The following is a 13,566-nucleotide window of genomic DNA, read 5'->3' as shown; positions in this document are numbered from 1 at the left end:
CAGTAAACTGCTAGATAAATCTGTACATAAAATCCCAGGTTTTGGATGATAGATCCCTATTGTCTCTCCTGGCACAAGTAACTCACCCCAGAAATAGGATCTGTATCCCCAAATCTTCCTGTGATGAGTTAGGGAATAAGGAGTGTAACGATACTACAAAGAATGCCAACATTTAGCTGAGTGTGGTGGTACACACCTTTAATCCCAGCACTCAGCTAGAGGCAAGCAGATCATTCTGAGTTTGAATCTAGCCTGGGCTGTAAACTCTTGTTTCAACCTTGAAGAAATGTCATAGAGATTGTGGTTGAACCCTTACCACATAATGCAGTTTTTCAAACATTTCTCACTTTCAAAGCCATGTTACCCCAACATTGTAAACACACTTGACTAAACCATTAAAGTAGCAACAGCAGCTGTTAATTGGTTACATCAGATGAAGGCTGGATTCTATAAATGAATCTCAATATAAATATGAGATTCTAGCAACTTTCCACAAGACTGTATATTTAGTAATGGATTTTCTTGCTATGGTTTTTTGTTTGTTTGTGGGGCTGGAGCTTAAGCCCAATGCCTTTCACATACTAAACATACACTGTCATTAAGCTGTATCCAAGATCAATCAACAGCTTTTTTAAATTTTGCATCTTTTTTGGTTTTTCGAGACAGGGTTTCTCTGTGTAGCTTTGGTGCCTTTCCTGGATCTCACTCTGTAGACCAGAAATCTTTTTTCAGAGCTGAGGACCAAGCCCAGGGGTCTGTCACTTGGTACAGGAGGCCCTACAGGTTGAACTTCTAGAGCTAAATTCCTGGGAAGTTTGTAGCACAGGCAGGCCTGGTTCGGGGAGCTGTGCTGACTGGTCACCTGGCACAGGAGTCCCTGGTGGCATAGGCCTGCTCTAAGTGGGGTTAAATCAAGGGGTTTTTTTAAGAGTTATTGTTTTATGTGTATGTGTGTTTATGCCACATGTATGCAAATGTCCATGGAGGCCAGAAGAGGTCATCAGATCCTTTGAAGTTGTAATTACAGGCAGTTGTGAGGTTAGAATGAACTCAGGTTCTCTGGACTTGTTTCCCCGGCCCCTTAGGTCCCCTATAAGTAATATAAATGAGCAGTCATCTAATTCAATACCCTTTGTCTTATAGTAGCTTTCTTTGCTGAGTGGGTGAGTGATGGAAGCATGCTTTACTGCTAAGTAGATATACAATCTGATTCTTGCTTTTCCAACACACTGAATGTGCCCTTCCCTTTGGAGGTGTCCCCGGTCTGCAGATGATGAGCGAAAGCATCCTGTCCTCTGTCTTTTCTGTGGGGCCATCCTATGTTCTCAGAACATTTGTTGCCAAGAAATAGTGAATGGGGAGGAGGTTGGAGCTTGCGTTTTTCACGCACTTCATTGTGGTGCTGGAGTCTGCATTTTCCTGAAGTGAGTATGGAGTCATTTGGAAACCAGTAGAATAAGTAGTTCTTTAAAAAATAAGATTCTGTTTACTTTTCTTTCAGTATTAGAAAAGTCTTAAATGGTATAGACTTTATATCAATGGTTGTAGTACTGTGTAATATTCAAATATAATGGAAAAACTTGAAGTCTTAAAACTTACACTTATAAAATATGTGTAAATTATTAACTTTAGGCTCTCTTATTTGTATATCTATTTTTGTTTTTTTTGGGACAGGGTTTCTCTGTGTAGCTCTGGCTATTCTGGAACTCACTTGTAGACCAGGCTGGCCCCAAACTCCTGTAGATCTGCCTGCCTCTTTCTCCCAAGTGCTGGCACTACAGGCATGCACATCTGGCTATTTATTTTTGAGACAGGCTCTCGATATATAGTCAAGGCTGGCCTTGAACTCCCAGAGATCCTGCCTCCCAAGTGCCTCCTGGCACAAGATTGTCTTTTGGATGTTTCTGTTTTCTTCGTTGAACAAAAGATTCAGAGTAGGACAATAGTGATAAATGTTTATGAAACATATTGCCTGAAGAAGTGAATTCAAAGTTGATTTCTGTGCTTTTTCTTTCCGTTCTCTCGGTCAAATTCAATTTTTGTTTATATAAACCCAAAAGCCTTACTAACTGTGAGATATATTATCATTGCTTAAAGGCGACCTTTGGAATAAGAGAAAAGAGTGGCATGGAAGAACAAGTCAGACACCCACTTGCTTCTGCAGAGCCCACAGGGATAAGTCTCCCTAGCTCAACTGTGCGTGTCATGCCTTGTTTATTCTCTACTTTCTCATTCAATACTTACGCATTTCTCTACAGTGAGCTTCTCTCTCCTCTTTTTTTTAGAGGGGGGGAGGTTCGAGACAGGGTTTCTCTGTGTTGTTTGGTGCCTGTTCTGGATCTCGCTCTGTAGACCAGGCTGTCTTTGAACTCACAGAGATCTGCCTGGCTCTGCCTCCTGAGTGCTGGGATTAAAAGTGTGTGCACTACCGCCTGGCAGTAAACTTTTTAAATGCCCTCAAAGTACTATTAAAGTCTGTCTCAAACCAGAAAAGCTTGTAACGCTTCCCTGGTTGACAATACTGTACTGGAAGATGCTCTGTCCTTCTTGAATCCTCCTTCTGCCTAGGTGGGAAGTTAGAAAAAGGCAGAAACAGCCTTAGGCACAGTTCTCCAGGGCCCTGTGGCTCACATAGGACAGCTTCCTTTTTCAATAGATCCAGCCAGAATTACTGATTTCCCATTTCTCTAGATCCATGGATCCTTTCCTATTGTCTCAAGAAAAACAGTAATGTTTGTTCCCTTTACTCAGACCAAACACAGTTTAGTGGTGGTGCACGCCTTTAATCCCAGCACTTGGGAGAGAGGCAGGCGGATCTCTGAGTTTAAGGTCAGCCTAGTCTACAAAGTGGGTTCCAGGACAGCCAGGGCAACACAGAGAAACCTTGTCACAAAAAAACAAAACCCTTGCCGGGCGGTGGTGACACACACCTTTAATCTCAGCACTCGGGAGGCAGAGGCAGGTGGATCTCTGTGAGTTCGAGGCCAGCCTGGGCTACCAAGTGAATTCTAGGAAAGGTGCAAAGCTACACAGAGAGACCCTGTCTGTGGAGTGGGGGGACAACACTTAGTGTATTCATCCATGGCTCAATTGCCTTTTTATTGACTTTTTATAGACATTAGCCATGTCTTTTTTTGTTTGTTTGTTTGTTTTGTTTTGTTTTTTCAAGACAGGGTTTCTCTGTGTAGCTTTGGTGCCTGTTCTGGAACTCAATCTGTAGACCAGGCTGGCCTTGAACTCACAGAGATCCTCCTGCCTTTGCCTTCCAAGTGCTGGGATTAAAGGCGTGCGCCACCACCGCGCTGGCTCCATGTCTTTTCTTTAGCTTAACTTTGATTCACTGTCTATCATCTGCACATATGTCTCTAACAGCGTTTCCTGCCCTTTATTTTGCTCTTCAGAATCAGAGAATGCAGAGTGGTCCTGGTGGAAGGAAAAGCCAGAGGCTGTGCTTACCCAGCCCCTTACTTAGATGAGTATGGAGAAACAGACCCTGGGCTAAAGTAAGATTTTCTTTAATGGAAGATTTAATCATTTGTCTTATGTTTTATCCACTTTATTGTATGTGTATAGTAATAGTTCTTTAAACATAAAAACCTGGAACTAGAGTTACTGATGATTGTGAGCTGCCTTGTGGGTGCTGAGAACTGAGCCTAGGTCCTCTGCAACAGCAGTGAATACTCTTAACCACTGAGCCAGCTCTCCAACTCCCGACTGGCCCTTTTGTTTGAGACAGGCTCACTGATTATAGGACGCTGACCGGCTGATCAGTACCAGGGACCCACCTGTCTTTGCCTCCTCAACACTGGCATTATGGTCACACATTATCACACTTAGCCTTTTTTTTTTTTTAAAGATTTATTTTATTTTTATTATGTATACAGTGTTCTGCCTACATGGATGCTTGCAGGCCAGAAGAGGGCGCCAGATCTCATTACAGATGGTTGTGAGCCACCATGTGGTTGCTGGGAATTGAACTCAGGACCTCTGGAAGAACAGTGGGTGCTCTTAACCGCTGAGCCATCTCTCCAGCCCCACACTTAGCTTTTTATGTGGGTGCTGGGCCTTGAACTCAGGTCCTCATGCTCAGACAGCATTATATAATCATTCAAAATGAATGGACTCAACTGCATAGGGCTTGAGATCTATTGGATCATATAGAGATTTGTTTTTATTGAAACAGCATTTGACCAGTCTTTAAGGGAGAAGCTATTGAGTGGTAAAAGTCATTAATGTTGGTCAGGGTGGAGGTCGCCTTTAATCCCAGTACACTGGAGGCAAGGGTAGATGGATTCTGTGAATTTCAGGTTAGTTGAATCTGAATAGTGAGTTCCAGGCCAGGCCAGCCAGTGCTACAAAGTGAGAGCCTATCTCAAAAAGCAAAACCAATAGCAACAATAACAAAATAGTTAATAACTGAGGATATCCTTGAGATGTTCTAGAAAGTAGAAAAATAGAGAAATTTTAAATTAATGATAAAGTGTGAAAATTGACAAAGAACTGGGACATTTGATGTTCTAGGGGCTAAGATGCCTGTTACCTCCATCACAGCACTCAACAGACTTCAGGCTTTTTGGATTGGCTGGCACAGTGTTGCAAACTGTGTAATCCTAGAATAGAAATGTAGTTACTTAAATATTTGTAAGCCAGGTATAATGATGCACACCTATACATAGTCCCAGCTACTTGGGAGGATATAGCTGGAAGGTTCAAACCCAGCTTGGGCACTGTAACAAAACACCTCTTCCCCAAGTAAAAAAATCAACAAGAAAATGTTCACTAAGCATTGGCAAGATGAATCATAGGGATGGTTATAAAACAAAATATTTCTGAGCAGTTTTTTTTTTTTTTTTTTTTTTTTAATGTAATGGTTTTGTTATGCCTTGTACCTAACCTCCTATGCAAAACTAATTGAGGCTCGGTAAATTTCAAGGACAGAAAGCCATTAGAACCCCCTTCAGGCTAACCTCCAGACAAGACTAGAGCTGCTGCAAGTTAGACACCTCCAAAGACACCCAATTAGACACTTGTTTAAATGAGGACTCATTATGTTCATCATGTACACCTGTGACCTAACTTCCCAAATAGTCCAGGAGTACATTTCTGCTTTCTTCACTAAGTGATGTGCCAAGTTCTTAGCAATCAGTGGTGAAGAGGTGCTCTGTTACTAAGCCTTGTCCTGGCACCTACAGCTGCAGGAATATCTTGGGAGTGTATTCTGACTTAAGACTCTAGAGATATCACTGTTATTTGATTCAGGCTTAGATGTTGTTATTTGTTTCTTGAAGGAGGGGAAACCCACTTCATTTATCTCGGGAGCGATATCGGAAGCTGCATTTGGTCTGGCAGCAGCACTGCATTATTGAAGAGATTGCTCGGAGCCAGGAGACTAATCAGATGCTGTTTGGATTCAACTGGCAGTTACTGTGAACTCCAAGTCTGCCTCAAGACAATCATGAGTGACATCAATAATAAAGACTGATTTAAAATTCCAGAGAACTTTCTGAGAATGGGGAAGTATTGGAGGGTCTCTTGATCCGTGTCTAGATTCACATACATTAGTAAAATATTCCTTAATGGAATATTGCTTTCAATTAGCAAACATAAGCTTCAAGGAAAAAACAGGACATAGATTAACCTGTTTTGTTTCCAGAACACTAAAGAAATGCTTGTTCACCCAAGTGTCTATTTCTGCTAATATTTCCAGAAAACTCATTCCCTTTCATAACTGTCCTATTTCATTTCTTATCATCCACCTGGTAAATGAAGTCACATCAAGCACTTGTGGACATTCTTATGTCTGGTTAACTTCCCTGCATTTTTGTATTTGGCGTTTTCCTGAGTATAATTCAGCTTGCATTAGATCTCTGACAAGATGCTGATCACCTGTGATGGTCTAAAGAGGAACTGCAAATCTATGTAGTATCTTTCAACTGAAAAATGTGTTAAAGTGTAAACAGTTTTCTTCTTTCAGGAAATATCCTTACTGTACCACCTATGGCTTCTGCCAGAAACAGATCTAAGTCTGTCTACGGACCGAGTGTGAGCTGTTCAAGTCTGGAAAGCGTCCTTCAGTGTAGACCTCAAGAAGAATTAGGAGACTATGCTCCTTATGCATTCCCTTTACAAAAAGCCTGTTGTCCTCCCGACTGTCCTCCAGGTACCTTTGTGGAGCCTCAAGTCGTCCGTTCCATTTGAAAGGCAGGTTTCTGCAGTGAGATCTCTCGTCTCTTGTGGCCCCATCCTATTTGACTCTCAGAAAATGTTTGCTGTTCTGAAGCAAACTCTTTGTAGAATGAGAATCAGAGAATTGCCCCAGTGAATGGTCAGTTAGGCGAAATTTAGAAGAGTCATATTTGAGCCAGTTCTGCAGCCTTCTATAGCTTTTAAGAGACAGACCCTAGATTTGATGTCTTTGCGAAACCTTTTCATAAACTATGGTTTATGACTGATATAAACAGCCAAAAAACAAGAAAACAGGCCTTGTAATCAGGTCTGTGTCCTGTTATAACCTGCTATGGTTGAGCCATCTTGCTTATAAATAATACAGTTCTCTTGAGTCTGTGCATAGACTTCCTGGTTCTTGGTTTTAACCTTTTATATCAAGAACTTGTGAATTAACTGCAGAGAGATCAGTTGATACTTATTTTAGCTTCTGTGGTATTGGATAATGTGAGCAGTTGAAGGGTGTGTCGAAAGATTGTGTCTTCTTTTGCCCTTGGCTGCCACTGCCATGTGTGTGTGCAGATGTGTCTCTACCTTCTCTGTTCAGTGAAGGCAGGAAACGAAAAGATAGTTCTGCTGAGTGATCAGTGAGGCACATTTGGGGCTAGCTAGATTTGTTGCCATTTTATGGGAAAGTGGATTTTGCAGTAAGGGATTGGTGTGAGCAGGCACCAGAATCACAATCATGATTTCCTACTTGGATAATTACTATTCAGAAGAAATCAGGAACTAGATGCAACTATAAAGAACAGTTCACAGCAATTATGAGAGATGAAGGTCAGAAAATTCAGTATTTGGCTTGTGCAATTTGCCAATATGATTAAGTGATTTGAATATTGCCCTTTTTTTTATATAATTTTTTGAAGGGATTGTTTATTTCTGATATCTGGGCTAGAACAGGCAACAGAAGATGCTCATTTCTGCCTTCAATTTTCTGGCCCCCATTTGGCAAGGATAAAGACTTTATTTTTAGCCTTCTTAGATTCAATTTGTGAACCCTGGAGCTAAGCTCTGGAGTTGCAGGAGAACTAGCGGCACTGGCCAGCCAACCTTTAGCGCCAAAGAACCTGATTCATCACTGAGTTCTGCTTGTGGAGAGTGAAGTTTCTGCACTGGAGGTGAACGTATGTCACAGTGCTGCCCAGCCCACGGGAATTCTGATGATATTACCATGACAAATGATTTAAGTCTGCGTATGAAGTTTACTTACGCAACCAAGTCACTTTATTTAGTGTAGTATTTGAAAGAATTGGTTCAGTAGGATGGCTCCGACTGTGTGTTTCTACTCCTATTGGTTAGGGGCTGGCAAGGATTTTAATGATACAGTAAAGAAAGACATATGTCTGTATAATTAATTTATTATGTTAGTGTATGGGCTGTGAGTTCACCTTTTAGTGGTCATCTGTCATTTCATAACAACTATGCATTTTGGTTCACTGTGATGATGATCTATATTTAGTGACTGCAACATGTTTATACCACTGATTCAAATTCCATTCATGATGAAGTTATACAAATGATGCATATATTGATATCTTTTATTGCAAAAATGTAAATAAAAAACTTGTATAATGTTCTTGTGCTTTTTGAAATAAAATATCTTATATGTGTATATTTAAAAAGAAAAAAGGGACTTCTCATGTTTGGGGATTTGGGTTTGAAGTATAAAAATCTTACCTAGAAAGGAGCTCTAGTTAAAAGTATGTCAGCCCAGTGTGTTAGTTTGTTTTAGGCAGAGTGAAGCTAAGCTCAAACTCATGAACACCTGATCATCTTGCCTTCACCTCCCAAGTACTGGAATTATAGGCATATGCCACCATATCCAGGTTAAATATTTTTCAAGACATAGATTTTCAGAGTTAATAGGTCTTCAGACTTTTCATTTTTGACTGTACATTCCATCACCACGTATAGATTTATACATAACTTTTTTTAATTTTAGACAGGGTTTCTATGCATAGCCGTGGCTGTCCTGGAACTTGCTCTGTAGACCAGGCTGACCGCGAACTCACAGAGATCAACCTGCCTCTGCCTCCCCGAGTGCCACCACTGCCTGGCCATAATAATTTCATGTAGTGTTCCTTGCATATATTAAACATATTTTATAGCATAGCACAAAAACAGAAGTCATCAGGTTTTAATTCAGTCAAGTTTATCCCTTTATCATAATCCAACTCTCCAAGGCGTAAAATATAAAGATTCTCAAAGCTGCAAAAAAGAAACAAGCATAAGAGTGTCTCAGTTTACCTAATGATGGCAAACTTCTCAGTAGAAATCTTGCAAGCCAAGAGAAAGTGGCAGAAGATGTACACAGTGCTGACAACCAAGAAAACTATACCTAGTGAAGCTGTCCTTCAGGACTGAGAGAGGAAAAGACACTTCCAAATAAAAGCTAAGAGAATGTATCTCTACCAGAGTTGTCCTACAAGAAATGCTAAAGGGGACTCATGGGACAGAAAAACTTTGGGGATGAGAGTACAGCTCAGGTAAACAACTTGCCTGGTATGTGCAAGACCCTGGATTTGATTCCCAGCACCACAAAAAAAAAAAAAAAAAAAGGGGAAAGAAAGAAAGAAAGGAAGAAAGAAAAAGGTATTAACTTACCGGGAAGAGTGACTGTACAGATAAATTCAGAATGTTCTAGTAATGTAAAACATAGGATTAATCAGTATAAAGACTAAAAAATCTACAAGCCAAGGACAGTGGGTGGTTCGTGCCAGGCAGTCCCAGCCACTTAGGAGGATTGCTTGAGCCTGGTACTTAGGCAGGAGGATTGCTTGAGTCCAGAAGTTTGGGGACCAGCCTGAGCAACATAGCCATATTTCTGAAAAGAATAACATTAATGTACTAAGAGATAGTGTCTTACTTTTCTATTGCTGATAAAGTACACTGACTAAAGCAACTTGGAAATGGTTTATGTTGGCTCACAGTTAAGGAAAACAGGAGCTTAAATAGTTGGTCACATTGTAAATAGTTGGTCACATTGTATCTTCAGGAAGCATGGAGCAACCAATTCTTGTATTCAGCTTTGTCCTTTTTTATACAAGCCAGCATCTCAGCCCTAAGTAATGGCACCGCCCACAGTGGGTAGGCTTCCTATTTCACTTAAGCTAATCAAGATAGTTGCCCAGCAGCTCATCTCCGAGGTGATTCTAGAGCTCATCAAGCTGACAATTAAGATTAACCATCAGACAGAGACAAGCAATATAAAAAGATAGGAACTGAAGCACTCAAAATTCAGATCAAGAAAGAACGGCACCCAAGTTTAAGGTTTATTGTTTTAGTCTACTTCCCTCTGATGCTGCTGTCACTCAGAACACCTTGTTATGATCAAACTGTGAGGTCTTTTGGTTAAGCCTCATAGTGTTACAGGAATCTTTAAACGGTAAAAGAAATTGTAATATAGTAATCATAAAACAAAAACCTAAAGTAGACAAACAGAAAACAGTAAGGAATCAAAACTGGAGAAATCATTTAGCCAATAGGAAGTCTAAGAGAGGGAGAAAGAAAGGAACCCAAAACTAGAAGGTAAGTCTCGTAATTGCTGGAGTAAGGCCTTGCCATCATGTAGCTAACTTGAATGAAATGAATTCTTCAATTATAAGATACAGAGTGATTAAATTAAATAAAAAGACTATACCCAAGTTATGTTGCTTACAAAGAAGTTATCTTAATAGGCATGCGGGGGACCGGGAGGATGGCTCAGCCCGTAAAGGCATTTGCCACCAAGCCTAACAATCTGAGTTCCATCCCCAGAATCCACATGGTAGTGAAGTAGAAGGAAGAAAAGACCACTTATTTGATGCTGATTTAGGGATTTACTTAAATCACTGACTGCTTGTACTGCCTGTTTGCCAAGCATGATGTCACTTGCCACTTGAAACAGAATGACCTGGAGAAATAGCTGAAACAATGGGTCATTGTCCTTAACAACCTGCTGATTGCCACATACATTTCTGTAAAATCTTGCTTGCTTACCCACCCACCTTGTGGTTTTAGAATATAAAATGGGACCCAGGATCGAAGCCTTTCAAGAGCTGCCCTGGATTCGGTCCATTGGTGACTTCTTTCTTCTACTTTCATTGATGTTGGAATGCTTATTCCAGAAAGATTCCCACAACAGTAGAAGGAGAGAACTGACTGCCTGCTGTCCTCTGACCTCCACATGCACACCATAGCACACAGGCACCTCTACACAAACACACACACATATACATGCAAAAAATAGTACCCAAAACAAAAGAAGATATGCAGGCACTGGGTGTGAAGAAATGAAATAAGATGCTCCATGCAAATGGAATCCAACCCACCCCTGCAAAAAAAGAAATCAGGAGTAGTCGTATGAGATGAAGTACACTCTAAATCAAAAGCTACAAAAGCAGAGAGGAACTGGCCAGTTACTCAGTAGGCTGGGAAGGAAGGTCATTTGAGCCAATAAATTTGAGTACAGCCTGGGCAACATGGTGTGACCTTGCCTTCAGTGGGAAAAGGGAACATAATGATAGGAGTCAATTCAGCAGGAGGAATTAACAATTACAAATACATGCACCAATGTTAGACTACCCAGGTATACAGAGCATGGTATTCATATACCTAGAGGAGATGGACAATAATTACAAGGGACCTAGGAAGGGGGTTGAGGCTGAGTAATGGGTTGTAACTCTAGCTGGCTTAGAACTCACTGGACCAGCCACCCATCTCCAACTAGATGGGTCTCCTATATATCAGCAACCCAACGTATAAAGAGCAAGTATAATAGCTCACATGATAGAATGTGCTGAGGACAGACAGCAACTCCCCTGGAATGCAGCCCTGGAACTAGGAAGCCAAATTCTTCTGCTATGCTTTTACCAGAGCTAAAGTTAATTTACTGAGATTGTACTCTCAAGCCAGGAGAGATGGCACTCACTTTTAACCTGAGAGACAGACCAGCGGGTCTCTATGAGTTCGATGCCAACCTGGTCTACCTTTAGAGTCCCAGGACAAATTAATTAATTAATCAGTCAATCAATCAATTAATTAATTACAGGTGTGCTCTCTTCTGAGATCTTGACACTTTGGGGGTTTTTTGTTGTTGGTTTGGTTTAGTTTTTTTGTTTGTTCTTCAATACAGGGTTTCTCAGTGTAGCCATGGCTGTCCTGGAATTGCTCTGTAGACCAGGCTGACCTCAAACTCAGAGATCCACCTGCCTCTGCTTCCTGAGTGCTGAAATTAAAGGTGTGCGCCACCACCGCCTGGCTTGACACTTTTTTTTTTTCTCTAGATATTTTGTATTTTTTCAATTTTTATTATCAGGAGTGACTGAAATAAAAAAAAAAAAACATAATTGAGTCCCATCATTATTGTCATTAGGGAAATGGCTTTAAGAGAAAACTGGTCAGATGAGTATTATTGCCTTTCAACTGGTGAAATGTTGCCACTGATAAAACAGACAAGCCCAGAGACTGTCCAGAATGTTCAAGATACAATGTATTCAACAATATGCCTGTTCTCGGGGAGAACACCTAAGACAAAAAGACATAATAATTATGTGTACTTCTTGATCTCGTCATACAAGACAAGCACAAAGGCACCATCCATTCCCAGAACACTGGACCATGCACCCTTGGAAAGAGCCTTGCTTCCTTCATCACGAGCGGTCTTCCTCCAGCAGTCAGTCATGCCTGTACGCTATTAGTCCTTTGTGTCCTGACTGCATCATCAAACCACAGCGAACTGTGTCAAAGGGATAGGAAGTCAGGCCAGCAACAGCAGTGACAGATTGTGCAATCAATAATCCAGCTGATGAGGATATGAGTATTCTTGGGATCTGGAAGCATGATTCCCTTTACAGTGTATAGATATCAAAGCAGGCAGCTCAGTAGATGATAATGCCCTGTACTGACACATTAAAGCTTCGGTACGGGCCCCTAATCCCATCAGATTTGTAGATCTTAGCCAGGCAGTCACCAGCTTTTGAATTCCCTTTCAGCTCCAGCTTTGCCCACATCAGCTGCTAGACAGGTACAGGCAAAATCAAGAGGGTACACAAAGCACAAGGATGTGGCCCCCGTGGCACCACCTGATGCAGGTTCCCAGCAAAATAGTGCAAAAACTGGGTCCTCTTGTCCACACCACCCAAAAAGATCTGCTTGTATTTATCTTTGAAGGCAAAGTTGAGAGCCTGTGTGGGGAAGTATCTGATGACATTAACCAGGTTACCATGCCAGAAGGACAGGACTCCCTGTTCCTTGGGGATACAAACCACACAGTCTGTAATGCCCGTGTATTGCTTATCTCTGTGATTTGCTTGCTGGCATGCTGTACCTGCAGCAGCAGCTTGACCCTTTCAATGGGCACTACTGCTGTCTTGGAGATGGTCGTGGCCAGTCCACCTGCCAAGAACTCCTTGGCAAAGGACACAGCAGCATCTGTCATGTTGAAAGAAAAAGAAAAGGCAGAGGACTGCAGGACAGGACTGTGTTGACAGCTGACTTTGACTCCCAGACTCCGGGTGACACTTTGTTTTTAAACAATTAACCCTGGTCATGTTTCTGGATAGGCCTTCAAGAAATCAATAAAGCAATATATAACCATCTTAAAGTAGATTAAAACAAACAAACAAACTCAGATTGGACAGATGACTCAGTGGTTAAGAGCATGTGTTATTCTTCCAGAAGATAGAAATTTTGTTTGTTTCTCAAGACAGGATGTAGCTGAAGTTTTTCTGTGTCCCACCCAGTCTGCAGCCACTCAGACCCAAGTAAACACACAGAGACTTATATTAATTAAAACTGCTCGGTCATTAGCTCAGGCTTACAACTGACTAGCTCTTACACTTAAACTCAGCCCATTTCTGTTAATCTGTATGTCACCACATGTTATGTGGCTTTACCTGTGTGCCCGGATGGAGGGCTGGCATCTCCTGACTCAGCCTTCCTCTTCCCAGAATTCTCCTTGTCTACTTATCCTGCCTATACATCCTGCCTGGCTACTGGCCAATCAGCATTTTATTTATCAACCAATCAGAGCAACACATTCACAGCATACAGAGCAATATCACCCATCAACAGGGTTTCTCTGTGTAACAGTCCTGTCTGTCCTGGAACTTCCTTTGTAGACCAGGCCAGCCTTGAACTCACTGAGATCCACTTGCCTCTGTCTCCCAAGTGCTGGGATTTAAGGCATATGTCACCACTGCCCGGCTGCCTGACTGCAAGAATGGGAATTTCATTTCCAACACCCACATCAGGTATTTCTTTACTGATGTGCATACACCTGCACACACACACACACACAAAAGTAAAATGTTTTTTAAGGCAACTCTAGAAGTACTTGGGAGCATGTGTTTGGAAGTGGAT

The 13,566-nt window shown here is 41.4% G+C and overlaps 1 protein-coding gene and 1 pseudogene across 1 annotated transcript in view; one reads left to right on the top strand and one right to left on the bottom strand.

The window, feature by feature from the left end:
* The window catches only part of Ubr1 (ubiquitin protein ligase E3 component n-recognin 1), a 131,300-nt gene extending 123,499 nt beyond the window's left edge, over positions 1 to 7,801 (top strand). The window contains exons 45-47 of the mRNA XM_036185032.1: positions 1,254 to 1,424; positions 3,402 to 3,503; positions 5,289 to 7,801. Coding sequence (XP_036040925.1) covers positions 1,254 to 1,424; positions 3,402 to 3,503; positions 5,289 to 5,430 — 415 coding nt within the window. The 3' untranslated portion in view covers positions 5,431 to 7,801. The remainder of the gene's footprint in view (positions 1 to 1,253; positions 1,425 to 3,401; positions 3,504 to 5,288) is intronic.
* A 3,765-nt stretch (positions 7,802 to 11,566) lies between these two features.
* LOC118582299 lies at positions 11,567 to 12,841 on the bottom strand (annotated as a pseudogene).
* Between the last annotated feature and the right edge of the window lie 725 nt (positions 12,842 to 13,566).

Source organism: Onychomys torridus, chromosome 4, assembly GCF_903995425.1.
Source record: "Onychomys torridus chromosome 4, mOncTor1.1, whole genome shotgun sequence".
In the NCBI taxonomy this organism is placed as follows: Eukaryota; Metazoa; Chordata; class Mammalia; order Rodentia; family Cricetidae; genus Onychomys; species Onychomys torridus.
Note: the sequence above shows the minus strand (reverse complement) of the source record. Positions and strands in the feature narration are given on the sequence as shown.